General features: G+C 50.0%; 1 protein-coding gene across 1 annotated transcript in view; it reads right to left on the bottom strand.

The window, feature by feature from the left end:
* Positions 1-244: 244 nt before the first annotated feature.
* Positions 245-23,695, bottom strand: part of EEF2K (eukaryotic elongation factor 2 kinase) — a 59,133-nt gene continuing 35,682 nt past the window's right edge. Inside the window, exons 5-18 of the mRNA XM_060172829.1 lie at positions 23,562-23,599; positions 23,007-23,178; positions 21,839-21,988; positions 19,570-19,702; positions 19,233-19,360; positions 18,197-18,398; positions 15,881-15,948; positions 13,562-13,639; positions 12,759-12,821; positions 10,524-10,658; positions 10,181-10,369; positions 4,286-4,410; positions 1,092-1,270; positions 245-411 (exon numbers count right to left, since the gene is read on the bottom strand). Of these exons, the coding sequence (XP_060028812.1) occupies positions 302-411; positions 1,092-1,270; positions 4,286-4,410; positions 10,181-10,369; positions 10,524-10,658; positions 12,759-12,821; positions 13,562-13,639; positions 15,881-15,948; positions 18,197-18,398; positions 19,233-19,360; positions 19,570-19,702; positions 21,839-21,988; positions 23,007-23,178; positions 23,562-23,599 (1,770 nt within the window). The 3' untranslated portion in view covers positions 245-301. The remainder of the gene's footprint in view (positions 412-1,091; positions 1,271-4,285; positions 4,411-10,180; positions 10,370-10,523; positions 10,659-12,758; positions 12,822-13,561; positions 13,640-15,880; positions 15,949-18,196; positions 18,399-19,232; positions 19,361-19,569; positions 19,703-21,838; positions 21,989-23,006; positions 23,179-23,561; positions 23,600-23,695) is intronic.

Here is a 23,695-nt window from a genome sequence, read left to right on the forward strand (position 1 = left end):
TTTTTTAAAAAAAGATAAAGAACCTCAAAATGCCAGGCTGGTTCACCCAGCTGCTTTTTCAGTCCGTACGTTCCCCCACACGCTGCCCTGGGGGACGACGGCTGTAGTGTCTTCGTTGGGAGCAAAGACATTTGCCAAGAGTCAAAAAAAAAAAAGTTGATTTACAGCACACCAAAAAAACCTGCCCCCACCCTCTCCCTAACTAAAGAAGTCCCCCCCCCTTTTTTTTTTCCTTTTTCCCCCTTTTCTTTCCCTCCTAGCTCTTCTGCCTGGGGGTGGAGTGAGCGGTCTTCACGGTACCTCACTCCTCCATCTGGGCCCAGGCCTCCTCCGCCTTCTGGTAGTACTGGTTGGCTAGCCGGCCCTTCATGGCTTCCATGGCCGCCTCGGCTGCCTGTGTGTACAGGTCACCTGCAAAAGGGCAAGATGGGACCATCAAGGTGAGCTACCTGTCCTCTAGCCAGTCCCCAGCTGGCCCCACTCTCCCCGGGAACAGCATCCAAAGGCTTCAGAAGACAAAGTACTGGGAGCCGGTGTTGATATACCTGGCTGAGTGCATGTATTACTGTGCTCAAGGATCCAGGTTCGAGCCCCTGGTCCTTTAAAGAGCCAGAAGGTGGTACACTTGGTTGAGCGCACATGTCATAATGTGCAAGGACCTGGGTTCAAGCCCCTGAGCCCCACCTATGGTGGGGGGATAGCTTCACAAGTGGTGAAGCAGTGCTGTGGGTGTCTCTTTCTCTCTTCTCCATTTCCCCCTCCCTTCTCAATTTCTGTCATTATCTGAAAACAAAACAAAACAACAACAAAACCCAGTATATTTAAGATTTTATGCTATGGAAATTGAACTTAATTTAAAAATTGTAAAAAAAAAAAAAAAGATTTAACCACTAACATGAAGTTGGTCACCTCATATCAGCTCTGAAAAGCCGGCACAAATGGGCCTCCAGTCTAGCAACATGGGGCCTGCAGGAATCTTTCTCCTCCCTCCCCCAGGACTGAGAGGACAGAGTCTGCAGCACCCAGTAGGCAGAAGCATGGCCCCTCCCTGGTCCCCACCCCACTCCAGGGGCAGCTGTGCCAGGACTCACCAGATTTCTGGGGGTCCCTCTCCAGTCCACAGCCGCCCGTGAGCAGCATCTCGGCCTCCCTGGCCAGCAGCATGTACCGGGGCTCGTCCTGCACCCCGTCATACTCCCCGCCTTCATCACAGTCGGTCATCTCCAGAGCGGTGCTGTACCAGTGCAGGGCCTCTCTCCAGTCTGGGGACCTGGCCGGGAAGTGGGTGCAGAGGGGAAGGGGGAAGTGACCATGGCACTGGGGCAAGAGGGCCGTGTCAGGATCCCAGGATCACCAGCTACGGTGGCCCCCAGTACCCACACACCGATGGGCACCATTCACATTCTGACTGGCACTCTGACTAGGACAGCAGCCGAGAGACTCGCCCTGACAAACCCAGCTCATGTCAACAGTCTTCCAACAGGATGAAGCCCGGTGAAAGCAGGGCAGCTCATGGAAGCAGGGCAGAAGTTTCTAGTGGGCACAAAACCGCCCTATGGGGAGGCATCAAGCAGGGGCTAGGGGCTCCCCCAACCTGCCCTGTGATTCAGAAGGCCCCTGGGGGTGGATCCTGGGCTGAGGTCTCCAGAAACCGAGTGGCTTCAGACAAGGTGCGCTGTGAACATGGTAAGTGTCTCCTGGCCTTTGCACCTGCTGCTCTCTCTGCTTGTAGGACCCTTCCCTCAGCTTTTCCCACACTGGCTTCTCAGCCTGCTAAGCTCAGCCCAGACTTCACCTCTTTAGAGGAACCATCTGGAAATATCCGAATCCACAAGACTACAAGCTGCGACACTCCTGTTCGTTTATTCTCACTTGTTATGGTTCCTCGACTACCATCACCAATACATACAAAGACACGCACACACATGCACGCACGCACGCATACACGCAAACTTTTCCTGTTATGACTGAACTCTCAAAGCCTGGCAGAAGGATCAGGCTCAAAAGTATCTGTTGAGTGCACAAATGATACAACCGGCCGGTTGGGACAGTATTCAGGAAATAATCTTGATTCTATTTTCTTTTAAATTAAAATGAAAATATATAATTTTTATTACTATTATTGCCACCAGGGCTTTGCTGTGGCATCACACCTGTGTGATTCTACGGCTCCGAGCAGATTTTTTTTCCAGATAGAGTGTAAGAGAGAGAAGAGAGAGAGAGAGAGAGAGGACACCTTGGCAGCACCACCCCAGCACCCACTGGTGCTTCCCAGTGGCATGGTGCCCCCACGTGGTATCCAGGGGCTTGAACCTGGGTCCTCACACATGGGAAAGTGTGTGCTCACTGAGTGAGCTATCTCCCTAAGCCTGTTTTATTAAAAAGGAAAAATCGGGGATTGGGCAGTAGCGCAGCGGGTCAAGCGCAGGTGGCGCAAAGCTCAAGAACCAGCAAAAGGATCCCGGTTCGAGTCCCCGACTCCCTACCTGCAGGGGAGTCACTTCACAGGCGGTGAAGCAGGTTTGCAGGTGTCTTATCTTTCTCTCCCCCTCTCTCTCCATTTCTCTCTGTCCTATCCAACAATGACAGCAACAGCAACAATAACTACTACAACAAAACAAGGGCAACAAAAGGGAAAATAAATTAAAAAAAAATTAAAAAGGAAAAATCAGGACCAGCAAAATAGCTCACCTGGATAGTGTGCTACTTTGCCATGTGTGTGACCCAGGTTCAAACCTGCCCCCCGACACGTATTGAAGGAAGCTTCAGTGCTGTGTGTTTTTGTTTGATTTGTTTCCCCACCTCTCTGTCTCTCTACCTCTCTGGATCTTTTTTTCTAATTTAAAAAATATTTTTCTTTATGATTGGATAGCACAGAGAGAAATTAAGGAGGGGGAGGGGAAGATACAGAGGGAGAGAGACAGAGACACCTGCAGCCCTGCTTCACCACTCACAGAGATTTCCCCCTATAGGTGGGGACCAAGGGCTTGAACCAGGGTCTTTGCACACTGTAGTGTGAGTGCTTCATCAGGTGCGCCACTGCCTGGCACCCCTCTCTGTTTCTAGTGGGGGGAAAAAAAAGAAAATCATTTGGAACGTACTGGTGATAGACCCAACAAACTAAGTGTGGGGAAGAGTATCTGGAAGCCACTGAACTAGAGGTGCTCAGTCCTTTCAGCTCCCACCCTTCCCCAGTCCGGATGGGCAAAACAGACCTTCCCCAGAGCATTAAATGGGGAAGAGGGACATGTGTCTAATCTGTAAAAAATAAAAGGTACAGGGGGTCGGGCGGTAGCACAGGAGGTTAAGTGCACATGGTGCGAAGCGCAAGGACTGGCTTAAGGATCCCAGTTGGAGCCCCTGGCTCCCCACCTACAGGGGGGTCGCTTCACAGCTGGTGAAGCAGGTCTGCTTTCAATTTCTCTCTGTCCCATCCAACAACAACAGCAATGACAACAACAAGAACAACAAGAAGGGCAACAAAATGGAAAAAATGGCCACTAGGAGCAGAGGATTCCTAGTGTAGGCACCGAGCCCCAGCAATAACCCTGGAGACAAAAAAAAAAAAAAGAAAAATTATAATAAATAAAGGTAGAAAGAATACCTTAGAGGGCTGGGATGGGGCACACCTGGGAGAGTGTACATGTTACCTGGCATAAGGACCTAGGTTCAAGCCCTCAAAGTCCCCACCTGCAGGAGGGGAAGAAGCTTCACGAGTAGTGATGCAGGGCTGCAGGTTTCTCTCTTTCTCTCTTCTCTACCACCCTCTTTCCTCTCAATTTCTCTCTGTATCTATTCAAAATAAAATATTTAAGAAAATGTAACAAATAAACAACAACAACAACAACAAAACCAGAAAGAGACAAAGAGAGAATGGAAGAAAAGAGTGCTTTTATGATTATCCATAAAGAACCTGGGAGATAACACCATGACTTTTATGCCTGAGCCTCCGAGGTCCCAGGTTCAATACCTGGCACCACCACAAGCCCATAAAAGATCACCAGTAGACCTGACATCTGCCTAGATGGGGACATGGGGACACCACTCCGGGCTCGAGGCTCCATCTCCTTTGAGATCTTTTCTCTGACACACCTTCACATGAGCAGGAGGATAGGCATCTCAGCCATCCTCTCAGGCTTCTGCCACGGGTCCCGTGAGAACTGCGGGTCTGCTCTCATTTACCCCTCGCTCAGAGCTAGGTTTCATGTCCAACAATCATTCCCATTCGACACAATCAAGAGGCTGAGATCTGCTGGCTCCTGCAGGGGGACAGCCCCATCCGTACCTGTCTGGGCTGAGGTTCAGGCCGACATCAAAAGCTCGAGCCACCAGGATCATGGACTGTCTGTCACCAGCCTCGGCCGCCTTCAGTAAGTAATCGAATCCTTTGGTTTTATTCTCTTCCGTCTCCTGTCAACACAAAGCAAAGTTGGGTGGTGGGAGAGCAGGAAAGGAGGCGTGCTTGGGCCTCACCAAGGATCAGCCTTCACCCCATTTTCTGAACTTCTGGGCAGCTCTGGGCTGCTGGAGAGGCATGAGCAGAACTGCCTTTGTCCTGTGAGCCCCTTGGGGGTTTCCACCAGGCAGGGGGAGCTGGGAGCTGGGCTCCCTCTCGCTCTCTTGCCTCCATCTGCTGTGCTTCCTCCAGAAAGCATGCCAGCTCTTGCCTCCCGACAGGCCCCTTTCTTCCATGCCTTTTCTTTTTTTTTTTTTTTTTTTTTAATATTTATTTATTTTATTCCCTTTTGTTGCCCTTGTTGGCCTTTTCTTTTTAAAACAAGTTTACTGAGGCAGAATTCATATACACAGGGCTGGGGAGGTAGTAGGCTCGCAACACAAAGAGCCTTTCATTCCCGAGGCACTAAAAGTCCGAGGTTCAGTCCCTAGCACCCTCATAGCACAGCTGGGCAGTGCTCTGGTAAAAATAATAAAAATTCATTTTAGGGAGTCGGGCGGTAGCGCAGCGAGTTAAGAGCACGTGGAGCGAAGCGCAAGGACCAGCGTAAGGATCCCGGTTCAAGCCCCCAGCTCCCCACCTGCAGGGGAGTCGCTTCACAGGTGGTGAAGCAGGTCTGCAGGTACCTCTCTTTCTCTCCCCGTCTTCCCCTCCTCTCTCCATTTCTCCCTGTCCTATCCAACGTCAGCAACAACAACAATAATAATAACCACAACAATGATGGAACATGGGCAACAAAAGGGGAAAAAATGGTCTCCAGAGTAGTAGATTTGTGGTGTAGGCACCGAGCCCCAGCAATAACCCTGCAGGCAAAAAAAAAAAAAAATTCGGGGAGTTGGGCAGTAGCGCAGTGGTTAAGCGCACGTGGCATAAAGCGCAAGGACCGGCGTAAGGATCCTGGTTTGAGCCCCAGCTCCCCACCTGCAGGGGAGTTGCTTCACAAGCGGTGAAGCAGGTCTGCAGGTGTCTTATCTTTCTCTCCCTCTCTGTCTTCCCCTCCTCTCTACATTTCTCTCTGTCCTATCCAACAACGACAACATCAGTAACAACAGCAACAATAAAAACAAGGGCAACAAAAGGGAAAATAAATACAATTAAAATTTTTTTAAAAGATCATTTTATGAAACAAAATAAAATTCGTATTACCATACAATACACCACTTAAACTGCAACTCGGAGGCTGGGTGGTGGCGCACCCAGTTAAGTGTGCATGTTACCATGTACCAGGACCCGATTGAGGGTCCCAGTCCCCAACTGGAGCGAGGAAGCTTCACGGGTAGTGGAGGAGTGCTGCAAAGGTCTCTCCCCCCGGCCCATCAAAACAGAAAGAAAAAGGGAAAATGGCAGCCAGGAATGGTGGAGTGATGTAGACACTTAGACCCAGCGATCAACCTACTGGAAACAACAGAAGGATGATTCAAGGCTGGATAGCTAGTGTTCCAGACTTGCATGAAGAAGATTCAGGTTTGGGGCCAGGGGGTGGCGCACCTGGTTAAGCGCACACATCACAGTGCCTAAGGTCCCAGGTTCAAGTCCTTGGACTCCACCTGCAGGGGCAATGTTTCATGAGTGGTGAAGCAGTGCTGCAGGTGTCTATCTCCCCCCTCTCAATTTATCTCTATCTCTATAAAATAATGTTTATTTTTTTAAAAGTTTAAAATTTTGAAAAGAACTATTTAAAGAAAAAGAAGATTCAGGGAGTCGGGCAGTATCGAGCACAGTGGGTTAAGCGTACATGGTGCAAAGCACAAGTACCAGTGTAATCCTGGTTCAAGCCCCTAAGTCCCCACCTACAGGGGAGTCGCTTCACAGGCGGTGAAGCAGGTCTGCAGGTGTCTGTCTTTCTCTCCCCGTCTCTGTCTCCCCCTCCTCTCTCCATTTCTCTCTGTCCTATCCAACAACGACATCAACAATAAAAACAAAATTAATGTTTTTTTTTAAAAAAGAAGATTCAGGTTCAATTCCCTGCACTACCATAAGCCAGAGCTGAGCAGTGTTCTGGTAAAAAAAATTAATCAATTTAAAAATAGGCAATTCAATAATATTTAGTATGTCAACAATACTGCTATAAATTATTTCAGAATGTTTTCATTAATAATGTTTTCTTTCACAAAAAGAAAAAATAATATGCCAACGGAACTAAAATCCCACCTAAAATTCACACAAGTTAGCTTTCCCTTTTTTCTTTTCTAAAAATATTTTATTTATTAATGAGAAAGATAGGAGGAGAGAGAGAAAGAACCAGACATCACTCTGGTACACGTGCTGCCAGGGATTGAACTTGGGACCTCCTGCTTGAGAATCCAATGCTTTATCCACTGTGCCATCTCCTGGATCACTCTCTCTCTGTCTTTGGTCATATATATTTTTTTCACTTTATTTTATTTGATAGAACAAAGAGAAATTGAGAGGGGGAGGGAGACAGGGAGAGAGAGACAGAGAGACGCCTACAGCCCTGCTTCACTGCTTGTGAAGCCTCCCCCACTGCAGGTAAAGTGTGCACTTAACCAGGTGCACCACTGTCCAGCCCTTCAATTCACCCTTTTTTATGGCCAGATGTTCAACTGTATGCTTAGTCTTATTCATCCATCCACTGGCAGGACATTTGCATTTTTTTCCACTGAGGGGATTATGCAAAGGGATGCTATGAAGTTTCACAGACAAGTTTTGGCATGGATGTTTAATTTTCTTTTTTTTTTTTTTAAATAATTTCATTGATTACATATGAGACAGAGTACCACACTCTGGTAATGAAGATCTGGGGATAGAACCAGGAACCTTAGCCACGTAAGCCCAACACTCTACCAGCTGAGCCATTTCCCCAGTCGCTATATATATTTCTAAATAGGAACTCATCACTTATTTTATTACTCTATTTTAAAAAAATATTTATTCCCTTTTGTTGCCCTTGTTTTATTATTGTTGTGGTTATTATTGTTGTTGTTGCTATTGATGTTGTTGTTGGATAGAACAGAGAGAAATTGAGAGAGGAGGGGAAGACAGAGGGGGAGAGAAGGATAGACACCTACAGACTTGCTTCATTGCTTGTGAAACAACCCCCCCTGCAGGTGGGGAGCTGGGGGCTTGAATGGGGATCCTTAAGCCGGTCCTTGTGCTTTGCACCATGTGTGCTTAACCTGCTGTGCTACTGCCCAACTCCCTATTATTACTATTTTTAATATACTTATTTATTATTAGAAACATAAATTTGTGCCCCCAGCTCCCCACCTGCAGGGGTGTCGCTTCACAAGCGGTGAAGCAGGTCTGCAGGTGTCTATCTTTCTCTCCCCCTCTCTGTCTTCCCCTCCTCTCTCCATTTCTCTCTGTCCTATCCAACAACAACGACATCAAAAACAACAATAAAAAAGGGCAACAAAAGGAAATATATATATAAACATAAATTTGTGGTCTGGGAGGTGGTATAGTGGTAAAGCACTGGATTCTCAAGCATGAGGTACCGAGTTCAATCCCCAGCAGCACATGCACCAGAGTTATGTCTGGTTCTTTCTCTCTCCTCCTAGCTTTCTCATTAATAAATAAATAAATTCTAAAAAAAAAAAAAAAAAAAGAAAGAAACATCAATTCAGAGTGGAGCAGGAGATAGAGAGGCAAAGAGATACAGAGACTGTGGTCTCTCTCCCTCTCTGCCTGTTTCCATCTTGGCAGTGGACTGGGAGCTGTCTCAGCAGGCAGAGGCCAGGCCTTTCTCTGGGGTTGAGCCCCATCACACAGGGGCACCCGGACCACAGGGGATTTCTAGACAAAGCGGGAGACAGACTTCCTGGAGTAACACTGTTTTCCTCACTATATTGTCGGGTTGGGTCCAACACAGCTGGCGTCTTCCCTGTGTGTCCCACCCTAACCACACTGTGTGTCCAGCCGCACTCCTGCCAGGGAACACGCCAGGGCTGTCCTCCAGGGAGAGGCCTTGGGCTGCCTGTGGAAATCGTTCCCAAGTCCCTAGACAAGCTTCCAGGGTGTGGCCTGTGTAAATACCCTGAATCAAGAAAGCCACGCTGGGGGTCGGGCGGTGGCGCAGTGGGTTAAGCGCATGTGGCGCAAAGCGCAGGGACCGGCCGTAAGGATCCCGGTTCGAGCCCCCGGCTCCCCACCTGCAGGGGAGTCGCTTCACAGGCGGTGAAGCAGGTCTGCAGGCGTCTCTCTTTCTCTCCCCTTCTCTGTCTTCCCCTCCTCTCTCCATTTCTCTCTGTCTTATCCAACAACGAATTGCGTCAACAAGGGCAATAATAATAACCACAACGAAGCTACAACAAGGGCAACAAAAGGGGGAAAAAAAAATGGCCTCCAGGAGCGGTGGATTCATGGTGCAGGCACCGAGCCCAGCAATAAAGAAAAAAAAAAAAAAAGAAAGAAAGCCACGCTAGAAGAAGAAGAAAGCCACCAAGGGCTGGCTGGGGGGGGGGGGGGGGGGCCTTCTCTGCCTGTCCCGGTCCCACCCCTCACTGTTCTTTATTTTTATTTTTAAAATTTTTATATTTATTTATTTTCCCTTGTCTTGCCCTTTTTTTTTTTTTTAAATTGTTGTGGTAGTTATTGTTATTATTGATGTCGTTGTTGGATAGGACAGAGAGAAATGGACAGAGGAGGGGAAGACAGAGAGGGGAAGAGAAAGATAGACACCTGCAGACCTGCTTCACCGCCTGTGAACGGACTCCCCTGCAGGTGGGGAGCCGGGGGCTCGAACCGGGATCCTTCTGCCCGTCCTTGCACTTTGCGCCTCGTGCGGGGATTCCTTTATTCAAGCCTCAGAACCCCCCGAGGGTCCCTTCTGAGTTGTTTTCCCCCTCCAGGGTTATCGCTAGGGCTTGGTGCCAGCACGGTGAATCTACTGCTCCTGATGGCCATTTTTCCCACTTTAGTGGATAGGACAGAGAAAAATTGAGAGGGGAAGGGGAGATAGAGAAAGATACTGGCAGACCTGCTTCACTGCTCGCGAAGTGTTCCCCCTCACCCCCACCCCCACAGGTGAGGATCCCTGCATGGGTCCTTGTACTTAGTACTATGTGAGAGTAACCAGTGACACTACTGCCCGGCCCTCTGAGGGTACCTTCTGAATCAGTCACCGTCCAGACAGGGACACACCTTTGGCACATTGGCAGAGTGTGTGCCCCGCACAACAAGAAAGACAAAGATAGGAGCAGGGTGGTAGTGCATCCAGTAGGGCACACATGGCATGTAACAATGCACAAGGACCTGGGTTCAAGCCCCTGGTCTCTACCCGCAGTGGGGAAGCTTCACAAGTGGTGAAGCAGGGCCGCAGGCGCCTAGAGACAGAGGGAAATTGAGAGGGAAGGGAGAGACAGAGAAAAGAGACACCCGCAGCCCTATTTTACCACTCAGGAAGTTTCACCCTGCAGGTGGGATCCAGGGGCTTGAACCCAGGTCCTTACACACTGTAACATACATGCTCAACTGGGTGCATCACCACATGCGCCCCCCCCCCCATTTTTAATCAGAAAGAGAGAGAGAGAAAGTGACACCACAGTCCCTGGAGCCTCCCCCCAGTACAACTGCCAATATCCCAGCAACCAAGGCTACAAGGGCGGCCATTTTGCAAAGGCCACCTTAATGTCCACCCCTCCCTTGTTTGTTCTCTCCAGGACCTTCTGCTTCTCCTATCCACCATGTCATACTGTCCAGAGACGGGGCCACCTTGGAAGTGCCTGCTCCCGCCAGGATGGGCTGGAGGAGGCCCCTCCTCACCGTGAGAGAGACGTCGGGCAGGATGTGGTGGGGCAGCTGGGAGTACATGAGGCCCAGGCCCACGATGGCCTCCAGTTCGCCCAGGCCGGCGGCGTGCTCCAGGTGGAAGATGGCTGACTCGCGGTCCCACTCCTCGTCCTTCTGGCAGAAGCGGCCGCCCTCGTGGTAGCGCACCATGGCCAGGTGCACCTGCCGCACAGAGCGAGCGGGGTGTGGGCTGCGCTGGCTGGGAGGCCGCAGCCGCACCCTGGGGTCGCCCTGCCCAGCCAGCCTGTGGGGGGAGGGTTAGCAGAGGTGCCAGGACCCGGGTTAGTGGGGGGCTCTGAACGCGCAGGGCTGGTACCTTCCCCAAAATGGACTTCCCAATTTTCCTTTTGAGGTCCAGAGCATTAAGCCTCTGCACTTCCAGGGCCACAGCCGAAGGCCTTGGCAGGTGCAGGCGGGAGGAGTTGAAGAGATTCCACTTCTCCACACAGACCTGAAGGGAGAGAACCGTGCAGCGTGGAGCTCGGGGACCTGAGAATCGAGGGGCTGGACAGGGCTGGACAAGCCTGGCCCCGGAGTCTGAGAGTGAACTCCTTCAGGACATCAGATTTTAAAGCCAGTTGCGAGTCTCGTACCCCTGCCTCACCCCGTGCGCTATCTCCTGGTCCCTCTGGCTCCATTTCCAAGCACTCAGATTTCACCAGCCCCAGGACAGACACCAGGGGGATGTGGTGACAATGGGACACAGTGACCACAAAGGGTGGCACCCCTCATTTCTCAATCTGGGTCTGGCTGGGGAGGTGGGACCCTCTGCCGACTCCCCTTAGGAGGCACCAGAAGCATCTGGCTTCCTGTTTGAAAGCACTGAGCCCCAGTGATGACCCTGGAGGCAAAAAAAAAAGTTCAAAGTGTGTTCAGAGGGACTCAGGAGAGGGTGTGCAGACTCTAATGCCTGAGACCAGAGGTGTGAGCTTAATCCCCGGCATCATCAGATGCCAAAGCTGACTGGTGTGTTAGTCCCTCTCCTCTATGAAAATAATAATAATAATAATAATTAAAAAAAAAAACCTTTGAGAAAGATTTATTGATTTACAGAAAGAGAAGGAGCGGAACACACACCAAAGCATCACTTTGGCACATGCAATGCCTGGGATCAAACTCAGGACCTCATGCCTGAGAGTCCATCACACTAGCCATACAACCACCTCTGGTGCTGCAAAAACGAGTCTTAAAAACCTATTTCAGGGAGTCGGATGGTAGCGCAGCGGGTTAAGTACAGGTGGCGCAAAGCACAAGGACCGGGCGTTAAGGATCCCAGTTCAAGCCCCCGGCTCCCCACCTGCAGGGGAGTCGCTTCACAAGTGGTGAAGCAGGTCTGCAGGTGTCTGTCTTTCTCTCTCCCTCTCTGTCTTCCCCTCCTCTCTCCATTTCTCTCTGTCCTATCCAAATACAACAATAAAACAAGGGCAACAAAAGGGAATAAATAAATAAAATAAAATAAAAAATCTATTTGAAAAAAAGGGCACAGAGTTTTGGTGGTGGGTACGGTGTGATGCTACACCCTGTAACCCTGTAGCCTTGTAACCTATTCTTCATTGCAAAGAAATAAAAATAAATAGGCAACCAAATAATAATGAAAAACAAACAGGCATTAAATCACACATCTACTAAGATCTCTGCTGGTCCCTCTTTTCTCAAAGAGAAGTTCCATAGAAGTTAAGATTGTAAAAAAAAAAAAAAAAAAAAGTTAAGATTGTTTCTCTTGTCAATATTTCCATTTTATAAATAAATTTAAAAAAAAAAAGGAAAAGAAAAAGAGAAAGGTGGCTGGTATTAGAAAAAAAAGGAGTTAGATTGTTTCAAAGATTCTAACATAAAAATGAAAGAAAGAAGAAAAAAAAAGGACTCAAGGGGGAGTCGGGCTGTAGCGCAGCGGGTTAAGCGCAGGTGGCGCAAAGTGCAAGGACCAGCGTAAGGATCCTGGTTCGAGCCCTGGGGGAAGCTTCATAAGTGTTGAAGTAGTACTAAAGGTGTCTCTTTTTCTCTCTCCCTCTCTATCTCTCCTCTCAATTTCCTTTTGTCCTATCATATAAGTATAAAAGAAAGAAAAGGGGGAGTCAGGTGGTAGCACAGCGGGTTAAGTGCATGTGGCACAAAGCACAAGGATTGGCAGAAGGATCCCGGTTCGAGCCCCTGGCTCCCCACCTGCAGGGGAGTCGCTTCACAGGCAGTGAAGCAGGTCTGCGGGTGTCTGTCTTTCTCTCCCCCACTCTGTCTTCCCCTCCTCTCTCCCTTTCTCTCTGTCCTATCCAACAACGAACAACATCAACAATGGCAATAATAAGCACAATGAGGCTACAACAAGGGCAACAAAAAGGGGAAAAAATGGCCTCCAGGAGCAGTAGATTCATAGTGCAGGCACTGAGCCCTAGCAATAACCTTGGAGGCAAGAAAAAAAAAAAAAGAAAAAGAAATATTCACTGTTAACCTGGGGACTCTGTTTTCTCAGACAGTAAAGAGGAGACAATATTGCTAGCTGTCTCATTGTAAGGAGAAGGTAATTCAGGCTGTAGGATCCCTCAGGGAGCCTCACCCGTCCCGAGCTGCCCAAGCTGTCTCCATCTGACTCAGATCTCCGATGACCGTTTGAGCGACCCTGATGGAGGCAGACAGCAGAGAGCAGAGTGATCCAAGGAGCAGCCCTTCCTCCTCAAAACCATCCCGGGGGGGGGGGGGGGGGAGGACAGGCTCAGCACCCTCCTCCCCAGGAGAAGCTGGAACCCTGTCTGCCAAGCAGAAAGCATGCTGGGTAACGGGCAAGACAATGGCTGGAGTGGGGTCACAGCCTCACGCTGGCTCTCCCTGCACACAGACAGAATAGACTCGGAGGTACTGGATCCCCAGACACTGGGCCCAGTCCTCTCCTTGCCCGTCTTTATTCCTGGTCACAAAGCTGAGGCCAGACTAGTCCTCATACTCAAGCACGAAGCCCTCTAATGGCTGACAATGCCAGAGGCCCCTTCACCAGGATGCTGCCAGGAAGGTGGTCTGTACTATCTGGGCCCCGGCATATCCCCCCAAGGGACTGCCAGCACCCTGTGCCGTTGATCGGGGCCCTCTCTGCACCAGCAGATCCTGTCTGTTACCCAGCATCCTCTCTGCTAAGCAACCAGTTCCAGCCTAGGCCATGCCTGCCATTTTCAACCTTGGGCCTCTCATCCTCCATATCCACCCCCTCCCTAGGCCTACCGGTTCAGTCCCCAGCACCGACCTTTATTTATGAGTCGACTTGCTCTGTCTCCACGACCCACTCACACCCCCCTCCCAATCCTTGCCCTGTCCTCCCTGACGACGAGGGGACAGGTGACGCCGTTCTCATTTGCCGGGGATCCTTACGTGTTCTTGGACGTCTGGGTCGTCCAGCTCACCCCGCCTCTCACTGGGGTAGCCACTGTCCCCACTGTTCTCAGAGTCCTGTGGAAAGAAGATGGTTCGGGGGTCTGTGGTCCTCTGAGCGGTGGTGACATGTGGACATTCCATCCAGTGTTTTGTCACCTCACCTAACACTTCCTCCTGCCCCTGCTGACGAGAGGACGGCAGGAAGTAGGGAGAAGAGTCTGGGCTCCAGAGCCAGGCAGCCTGGCCGTAAACCCTGGCTTTGCGACTCACTAGCCGCGGCCTGCTGCTTAACCTCCATGAGCCTGTTTCCTTAGCTACGGGGGCTCATTACCGCCGCACCTACATCGAAGGGCCCTGAGGATGGAGCCAGGTGTTACCCGAGAGCCTGGGTCACAGGGCGTGCTATTAGTAAGAGTGCCACGCCCATTCCGCAGGCAGGAAGACAGAGGCGGGACGAGCCCCCTGGGATCAGAGATCTGTTCTGAAAGGGAAACTGGCACCACTCAGAAGATCTAAACTTTCACTCATGTGCCTGCCAGCGCTGATCCTTGGTCACATCTCCATGTTGCCTGCAGTGTGCTCAGCTAACATTTCTTCCCCTTTTTAATTCGACTGAGAAGGATCTTAAACACGCACATCAAGTTGTGAGAATACCAAAATAGACCATGCACCCAACCCCCAGCCTTGCCAACGCTTTTTTTTTTCCCCCTCAAGGGTTATCCTGGGGCTTGGTGCCTGTACTACGAATCCACAGCTCCTGGAGGCTATATTTTCCCATTTTGTTGCCTGGGTTGTTGTGCTTGTTGTAGTTGTTATTGTTGTCACAGCTGTTGTTGCTGTTGGATAGGACAGAGAGAAATGGAGAGAGGAGGGGAAGACAGAGAGGGGGGAGAGAAAGACAGACACCTGCAGACCTGCTTCATCGCTTGTGAGGTGACCCCTCTGCAGGTGGGGAGCTGGGAGCTGGAACCGGGATCTTCAGGCCGGTCCTTTTGCCACGTGCGCTTAACCCATTGCGTTACCACCTGACCCCGTTACTTAAGTTTTTATCATGATGGTGATGATTAGAATGTCATAACTGGAGTTCCACCACTTTAGACAACTTTGTGTGATAGAAATGGAGAGAGAGGGGAGCCAGGCAGTGGTGCACCTGGTACAACAGACATGTTACAATGTGCAAGGACCCAGGTTCAAGACCCCAGTTCCCATCTACAGGGAGGAAAGTTTCACTAGTGGTGAAGTAGGGCTGCAGGTGTCTCTTGTTCTCTCTCTCTCCCTCTATCTTCCCATGACTTTTTCATTAGTCGCCCTGATGTATGTTTGAATGCAAAGCCGAAGCCCTTGGTTTTTCATTGCTGAGTTACCCAGACCAGAGGCTATAGAAACCTGTCCAGTTCAACCCAGGTGTCCAACAACAGATGAGTGGCTGAGCAAGTTGTGGTATATATATATATATATATATATATATATATATATATATATATATATATATATACATACAATGGAATACTACTCAGCTATAAAAAAAATGGTGACTTCACCATTTTCAGCCAATCTTGGATGGACCTTGAAAAATTCATGTTAAGTGAAATAAGTCAAAAACATAAGGATGAATATGGATGATCTCACTCTCAGGCAAAAGTTGAAAAACAAGATCAGAAAAGAAAACACAAGTAGAACCTGAACTGGAATTGGCTTATTGCACCAAAGTAAAAGACCATGGGGTGGGTGGGTGGGGAGAATACAGATCCAAGAAGGATGACAGAGGACCTAGTGGGGGTTGTATTGTCATATGGAAAACTGGGAAATGTTATGCATGTACAAACTATTGTATTTACTGTTGAATGTAAAACATTAATTCCCCAATAAATAAATTTTAAAAAGGTAAATAAAAATACATTAACTTGAGAAAAAAAAAAAGAAAGAAAGAAAGACACCTGTCCTGTTTATCCAACCAGGCTATGAGTCACACACGTCTGAGACACAGCACAGCCCCTTCCCTGAGAGAGGTGCTCACAAATAATGGGCCAAACCACACAGAGGTGAGCCTGCCATTTACCAGAAGACAAGAAGGTCAGGCTGTCACTGACTTGACTGCCTCCTCTCTAGCCATCTCTGGGAATAGAAATAGGCCCGGCTCTTCCCAGAGAGACCCTCTGCCTTGAGCCGAGGCTGACTGATCTGCATCCAGGGTCTCCCTGGCAGTGCCCAGAGCCAGTCTGGGTTGCCCCTCTCTGAATCTGAAGGTCTCACCTCAGTTCCCCTGAGGGTGAGCTCATGGCTCCCAGCCCTGCTCCCAGGGGCCTCTCCACTCACCCGGTGGTTGTCCAGATGGTCAGGATCTCGGGAGGGCACATTGTCAAGGTCACCAAACAAAGGCCAATCTGGGCAGAGAGAAAAGACAGTATTTAGCTTCACCAATGGACGGTATTCAAGGCCCATCTTCAACGTCCAGAGCTAACTGCACCTGTCATCAAATTTTTCTACTTTTTATCTTTTATTATTTATAATGCTTGTTTTTAAACAGTTTATTTTAATGAGAGATACACAGAGATAGAGAGAGAGAGAGAGACACCAGAGCATTGCTCAGCTCTGACTTACGGTGGTGCTGGGGAGTGAACCTGGGACCTTGGAGCCTCAGGTATGACAGTCTTCTGCAGAACTATTATGCTGACGCCCCAGCCCTCTTAATTATTTTTAATTAAGTTTTTTTTTAAATTCACTGGATAGAGACAGATAAATCAAGAGGGGAGGGAGAGAGAGAAAGGGAGAAAGACACCCACAGCACTGCTTCACCACTTGTGAAGAAGCTTCCCCCCCAACAGGTGGGGACTAGGGGCTTGAACCCGGGTTCTTGCACACTGTAACATGTATTCTGTGAGAAAGAGAGGCTTAGAGCACTGCTCAGGCCATGTGGTGACAAGGATCAAGCTGGAGCATTTTGCCTGTAAGCTGTCCTTTCCTTCTTTCTCTCTCTCTTTCTTAAAATTTAAGGAACGGTGTGGTGCTCTAGCCTCTGTCTCTCTCATGAAATAAAACTAGAAGCAGCAGCAGCAAACCAAGAGGCACGAAGTGGGTAGGGAACTGACTTGCAAGGATGAGGCCCTGAGTTTGGGCACCAGCGTGTGCCCACATGTGCTGGAATGCTACTCTAGTTCTCTCTCTCTATCTCTATTTTCTTCTCTCTGTGTCATCAATACACGAATAAAGCTTAAAAAGAGAGAAGAACGGGGGGTCGGGCGGTGGCGCAGCTGGCTGAGCTCATGTGGCACCAGGCGCAAGGACCAGCGGAAGGATCCTGGTTTGAGTCCCCCGCTCCCCACCTGCAGGGGAGTCGCTTCACAGGCAGTGAAGCAGGTCTGCAGGTGTCTCTCTTTCCGACCCCCCTTTGTCTTCCCCTCCTCTCTCCATTTCTCTCTGTCCTATCCAACAACAACATCAACAACGACAATAATAATGACTACAATAACAAAGCAACTAGGGCAACAAATGGGAAATAATAAAAAATTAAAATAAATAAATAAATGGAATGAGCAAGGGATAAGTTTCAGTCCACAGCCCTAACTTGCTGGGGGAAAGATGAAGGTGTCTCTGTCTCTCTCTCTCTATCTCTGTTTCTCCTACCCCTCTAAATTTCTCTCTGTGTCCAATAAACAAACAAATTAAAATTTACTGAAACATAAAAAGAGAGAAAAGGCTCCCTTAAATGCTTGACACTAAAATCCTCCTCACTTCTCCCCCCACAGCCTTCCCTGGCTGATTTACCAGCCATGTCAGCCTTCTGGTCCTTTAAAGCAAAACCATGGAGTCAGCCATGCTTCCCCACTTCCCTGCAAGCCCCACATCCATGTTCTCAGCAAACTCTGCCACTGTAATTTCAGCAACTAGAATGGAGTTTTTCTCCTTTGAGCTGTTCATTGAGTTCCTAAAGAAAATGCTCAGACTCCAGAGAAACCCACATTGCTCATGACAAGCTATTCTCTCAAGATATGATTAGCCTCTGTTCCTGTCTTGAGAATCTCTTGCATTGTACATAAGCGAAGCTGATAGTTTTCTTTCTGAATGCTTTGCCAAGCTTTGGCATGAAAGCTTTGCTAGTTTCATAAAATCCACTGGGTGATATTGCTCTATTTTCTTTTTTAATTTTTTACAATATTTATTTACTTTCCCTTTTGCTGCTCTTGTTTTTCATTGTTGTAGTAGTTATTATTGGTGTTGTTGTTGTTAGATAAGACAGAGAAATGGAGAGAGGAGGGGAAGACAGAGGGGAGAAAGAAAGACAGACACCTGCAGACGTGCTTCACTGCCTGTGAAGCGAATCTCCTGCAGGTGGGGAGCCGGGGGCTTGAACCGGGATCCTTATGCCGGTCCTTGCGCTTTGTACCACATGCGCTTAACCCACTTCACTACCGCCTGACTCCCGATATTGCTCTGTTTTCTATAACAGTTTCTGTTACATAGCATTTGGTTGATTTGTGCTGGGGAAGTTTATTATACATCACCTGTATGACCATGTGGGCCATGAGCCTTTTTGGGTAGCAGTTCTGATCTTCTAACCTGAATGAAAACCCCTGGGTTAGCTCTGCTCTAAACTGAAGCCTTCCCTCTGCAAACATTCCATCCATCACTCACGGAGGTGGTCCAGTTTCTGGCTGTGTGGCGTGGCTGAAGACGGGGAGGAAGGGAGAGAGTCGAAGGTCACGTCACTCATGTTCTCGTCTCCGGAATTCTCTGAGAGGCGGCGGAGCAGGGGGTGGCGGCTCCCAGAGAGGGTCCTGACTCGGGGGCTCCCACATTTTTCCTCTGTCCCCCTCAAGATGGTCTTGGCTGATTGCTGAAGGCAACAACAAGGACACTCATGTCACACAGACACCCTCAGAGGGATGAGGCATGCTTCCTGCTGAGTCCTCTGAAGCCTGAGACCCTTTGTGCCATGGCTCCCATAGATGAGCCTGTTTAGGGATTCACAGGAAAGCTAAAAGTCATCAGTATAGGATTGACCCACAGGCCTTTAAGAAGGGGAGCCCCACAGGGGCAGCCTGAATTCCCACAAGAACTGACAACACTCACAGCCCTGAGCTGGACACCCTATGCCACCTGCATCCAGAAGCTCAGATTCTCATACCTGGTGCACTTAGAGGGACAGGAGGAGACATGTTCTAGACACAAGGTGTCCAGAGGGCCACCAGGTGCAGGTCTAATCCAGCCATTCGTCACCATAGGGTACAAACACGCCACCACGAACCTCCCACTACCTCTCCAAGCCTGCTCCCCTCATTCGGGTCAGACACAGGCCCAGGGGCCCAGGCAGTGGCACACCTGGTTGGGTGCACACAACACCAAGCTCACTGACCTCGGTTCAAGGCCCCCTATGGGGGGAAGTTTCATGAGTAGTCAAGCAGTGCTGCAAATGTTTTTCTCCTTATCTATCTCCCTCCTTCCTCAATTTCTCTGTCTTATCAAAAACAATTCATTAAAATTAAAATTAAATAAAAAGGCCCACATTAAGAGGCCCCCAGCTACTCTGTTATGGGGAGGCCCAGGAGGGCTTTGTGGCTGGCTGGGGAGAAGTGGGGCGCAGATGAGTCAGAAAGCCTCGCAGGGAGACAGGGCTCGCTGGCCGCATGGGCACAGAGGTCCTGGCAGTAACAAGGCCATGGGCACCTACCAGCAGCTTGGTGTTCTGATTCACTTCATCCTGCTCTCTGGGCGACAGGTCGAAGGGGGTGAGGCCCATGCTCTTGCAGATCCGGTTGCAGGCGTGAGAGTGGAAGAAAAGTGCCATCCCCCGGACGCCTGTGGGCAGGGCAGGGTTGTGAGGAGCGGTGCCAGGCTTTGTGAGGGGCGGAGGCACAAAACCTGCTCAGGAATTGGGGTCAGAGTCCTAGGTTCCCGTCTTTACGTGCTTAGGGAGAGGAGAGATGGGACCTCAGCCGGCTCTCTCAGGGTGTGTCTGGGGCTCAGAGTGTGGTCTGCAGGGGTCCCCGGGTGGCATCCCCACCCACCGAGGTTGCCATCTCCGAAGTCCGTGCCCGTCTCAGTGTGGATCTGCGGGTCAGTGTAGAGGTCGCCTACTCCCTGGATGTCCACCACGATCAGCTGATGGCCAGAGCGCTCAAACGTGAAGTGGCTGAAGGCCTGGGGTGGGGAGGGACAGGAAGGACAGGGCAGGGAAGGAGACCGCAGGAGGCCTGGTGGACACTGCTCAGGGGATCTTAACACCCCAGCTCTGCCCATGTTGAGGGAGGCACTCTCTGGAGGGGGGAGGATTTTACTTTTTTTTTTTTTTTAAAAATTATTTATTCCCTTTCATTGCCCTTGTTTTATTGTTGTTGTTGGATAGGACAGAGAGAAATGGAGAGAGGAGGGAAAGACAGAGAGGGGGAGAGAAAGACAGACACCTGCAGACCTGCTTCACTGCTTGTGAAGTGACTCCCCCTGCAGGTGGGGAGCCGGGGGCTCGAACCGGGATCCTTCCGTCAGTCCTTGTGCTTTGTGCCACATGCGCTTAACCCACTGAACTACTACCCGACTCCCAGGATTTTACTTTTTTTTTTTTTTTTAATTTTTTTCACCAGAGCACTGTTCAGCTCTGGTTTATGGTGGTGCAGGGGATTGAACCTGAGACTTTGGAGCCTCAGGCATGAGAGTCTGTTTGCATAACCATTATGCTATCTACCCTCCGACCAGGATTTTACTTTTAAGATGAGATTCATGCATGTGTGAGTTCATTATTAGGTGGCCTCCCCAGGCCAACTTTCTCAAAGTGTCAGAGAAAGAGGGGGTGGGGGGAGAGGTGAGAAGACAGGGAGAGACAGAAAGGAGAGACATCACAGCCCTGTTCCATCACCCATGGAGCTTCCCATGATGTTGTGCATGTGTTCTCATGTGGTGCTGGGGCTTGAACCCAGGGTCTCCTGCTTGATAATGTGAGTGCTCTAAAACTCCTGGTAGGGGGTCGGGTGTTGAGGCCGCCAGTTGAGCGCACGCATGACCATGTACATGGGCTGGGGTTCAAGCCCCCAGAACCCACCTGCAGGGGGGAGCTTCACACGCAGTGAAGAAGTACTGCAGGTTATCTTTCTGTCTCTCTCCCTCTCGATCTCTCCTGACCCTCAATTTCTCTCTGCCCTATCAAATCGGACCAAAAAAAAAAAATGAATAGGAAAGAAAAAAGTCCCTGTAGGAGTAGGTTTTTTGTTTTGTTTTTTAATAGAAAAGCTTTTTAATATTTATTTATTTTCCCTTTTGTTGTCCTTGTTTTTTTTATTGTTGTAGTTATTACTGTTGTTATTGATGTCGTCATTGTTGGATAGGATAGAGAGAAATGGAGAGAGGAGGGGAAGACAGAGAGGGGGAGAGAAAGACAGACACCCGCAGACCTGCTTCACCGCCTGTGAAGCGACTCCCCTGCAGGTGGGGAGCCGGAGGCTCGAACCAGAACCGGGATCCTTATGCCGGTCCTTATGCTTTGCGCCTGCTGTGCTACCGCCCAACTCCCTGTTTTGTTTTTATAAAGGATTTATTTCATATGACAGAGAGAAGATTGGTGTACTGCACCAAAGTAAAAGACTGTGGGGGAGGGCTCAGGTCCTGGAACATGATGGCAGAGGAGGACATAGAGGGGATTAAACTGTTGGAAAGCTGAGAAATGTTACACGTGGACAAACTACTATATCTTACTGTCGACTGTAAACCGCTAGTCCTCCTAATAAAGAAGAAAGAAAGGAAGAAAGAAAGAAAGAAAGAAAGAAAGAAAGAAAGAAAGAGGAGAGGACAGGAGAGGGAGAGACCAGAGCAACACCCTGAGATATTCAGGTCCAGGGATCAAACCCAAGACCTCACACTTGGAAGTCCAAAGCACTACCACTATGCCACCACCAAGCACGGGAGCAGCTCGCCAGAGGAAAAGATAAAGGAAGGGTCCTGCTTATTCTGTTATCTATTCATTTATTGGTGGAACCTGGGTCTCATGCAATCTCATAGCTCTGGGCCCCCTTCTCATTCAGAGAGAGACAAGGAGCGAGGGAGAGACATCCTAACACTGAAGCAACCCCAGTGGAGCCTGGGCTCAGGCCTGGGTCGTGCACTTAACAAGGCACAGGTGCTGCCCCATGAGCCACCCCTCTGGCCTGGGGTCCTGTTTAACCTGGGGGGGACCTATGGCTGGCAGAGGCCCCATGACAGAGTCTTCAGGTGCTGCGCTGGGTCCGGGGGTACCCGGGGAGAGGGGAAGCCCAGAGCCACAGGGCCCCACCATCCCAGGGGCCTCACCTGTGGCGTCAGGCGCATGTTATCGTCACGTACGAAGCCCGAGTTGGAGTTGTACTTGATGTACTTGCCCTCGATGTAGTGCTCCAGGTGGAAGAGGGGGCTGCCCGGCCGGTCCCGCAGCTCCACCACGCACATCTGCATGATGTCCACCTGCGGGGCAGCCAGGGGCTCAGGGGGCCTCTTTGGATGACAGGTCAGGCTCGCCCCTCCCCCCTCCATGCCACAGCAGTGGGAGACGAGCCACACTAGCTAGCAGAAACGAGGTCCTGAGTTCAGTCCCTGGCATCACATGCCAGAGTGATATCCTGGTTCCCCTCTCTCCCTTCATACATCAATCTTATTAAAAAAAAAAATAGGGGGACAGATGGTGGTCATCAGGCTAAGTGTACACTTTACAGCGTCCAAAGACCCAAGTTCAAATCCCTGGTCCCCACCTGCAAGGGGGAAGCTTCATGAGCGGTGAGGCAGAACTGCAGGTGTCTCTCTGTCTCTCCCTCGTTACCTTCCCCTCCTCAAATTTCTTTGTGAATTATCATATTTAAAAAAAAGGGGGAGAGGATGGCCACAAGGCTGCTGCAGGCACTGAGTCTCAGTGATGATACTTGTGGCAAAAAAAAAAAAAAAGAAAGAAATGGAGATAGCACAATGGTTATACAAAAAGACTCTCATGCCTAAGGCTCCAAAGTTTCAAGTTCAATCCCCCACACCACCATAAGCCAGAACTGAGCAGAACTCTGGTTTAAAAAAAAAAAAGAAAGAAAGATATCTTTTTGAGCCCAGAAAGTGGCAATGAATAGGGTTCTGAACTTGGAAGCATAAGGTCCCAAGTTCAATGCCCGGCATCCCACATGCTAGAATGATTCTTTCTCTCTCTCCGCACTCATGAAACTCATGAATACATCTTAGAAAAAACAAAAACAAGTAAAATGGTAATATAATAACAATGGTTCAGGGCTGAGGAGACAACGTGATGGTTTTGCAAAAAGATCTTCATGTCTGAGACCCCAAAGGTCCGGGGCTCAGTCTCCATATTATGTTATCACCATAGCAATTCAGATCTAAAACTGTAGCCAGAACCAGCTAGGCAACCTTCCAGGTCTCAAGTGAAGAAGAAAGACACTGTCCTGGGGCCCGGGGGGTGGAGGGCAGAGGAAGGGGTGCCCCATACCTGCTTGGGGGGCTTATGCCGGTTATACTCCTCCCCCCAGAGCTTGGCCTCCATCTGCAGACGGACGTCCTCAAAGTACACGTCCCTGGCCACAGGCTCGATGTAGCGCTTGGCCACATAGTTGGAGGCGCCCTTCCACTGCTGGGTGTGCAGGAAGTTGGAGAGCTTCTTTCTGGGGGGGGGGGGGAGGTCGCAGGGGACCCTGCTGGGCCTTCCGGTCCACTTGGGGGGAAACCAAGTCTGGGTCCTTGGGCTAGAGACTCTGCCCCACCTGGCTGGAGCCAGGATCCAAAGAGGGGAGGGGGAGGGGACCTCCCCAGCCCCAGGCCTCTCCCAAGCAGCTGGGGAGTGTTGGTAAGGGGCAATGACAGAGGCCTGAAGCCTGTGCTCTTTGGTCGCCAGACCCCAGAACAGAGACAATGGGAGACCAGAGGCAGAGGCACTTGGCTACGAGCAGAAGGCAGTGTCTCTCCAGGTCTTGGGCAGAAATGGTACCATGTGTCCCCCTTCCTGCAGGACCGGGGGAGGGGGGTGTGGGCAGGACCTGGCACTTACGTCCTGAAGCATTCTCTCATGGCTCCACGGCCGAAGGGCTGAAAGACACCACAGTGAGGACTGTCAGTCCCCAAGCCCCTCCCAAAGGCAGCCAGGAGCCAGCCACGAAACTTTCCCCTTGGACATCACACTCT

The sequence above is a fragment of the Erinaceus europaeus genome, chromosome 15 (genome assembly GCF_950295315.1).
Source record: "Erinaceus europaeus chromosome 15, mEriEur2.1, whole genome shotgun sequence".
Classification (NCBI taxonomy): domain Eukaryota; kingdom Metazoa; phylum Chordata; class Mammalia; order Eulipotyphla; family Erinaceidae; genus Erinaceus; species Erinaceus europaeus.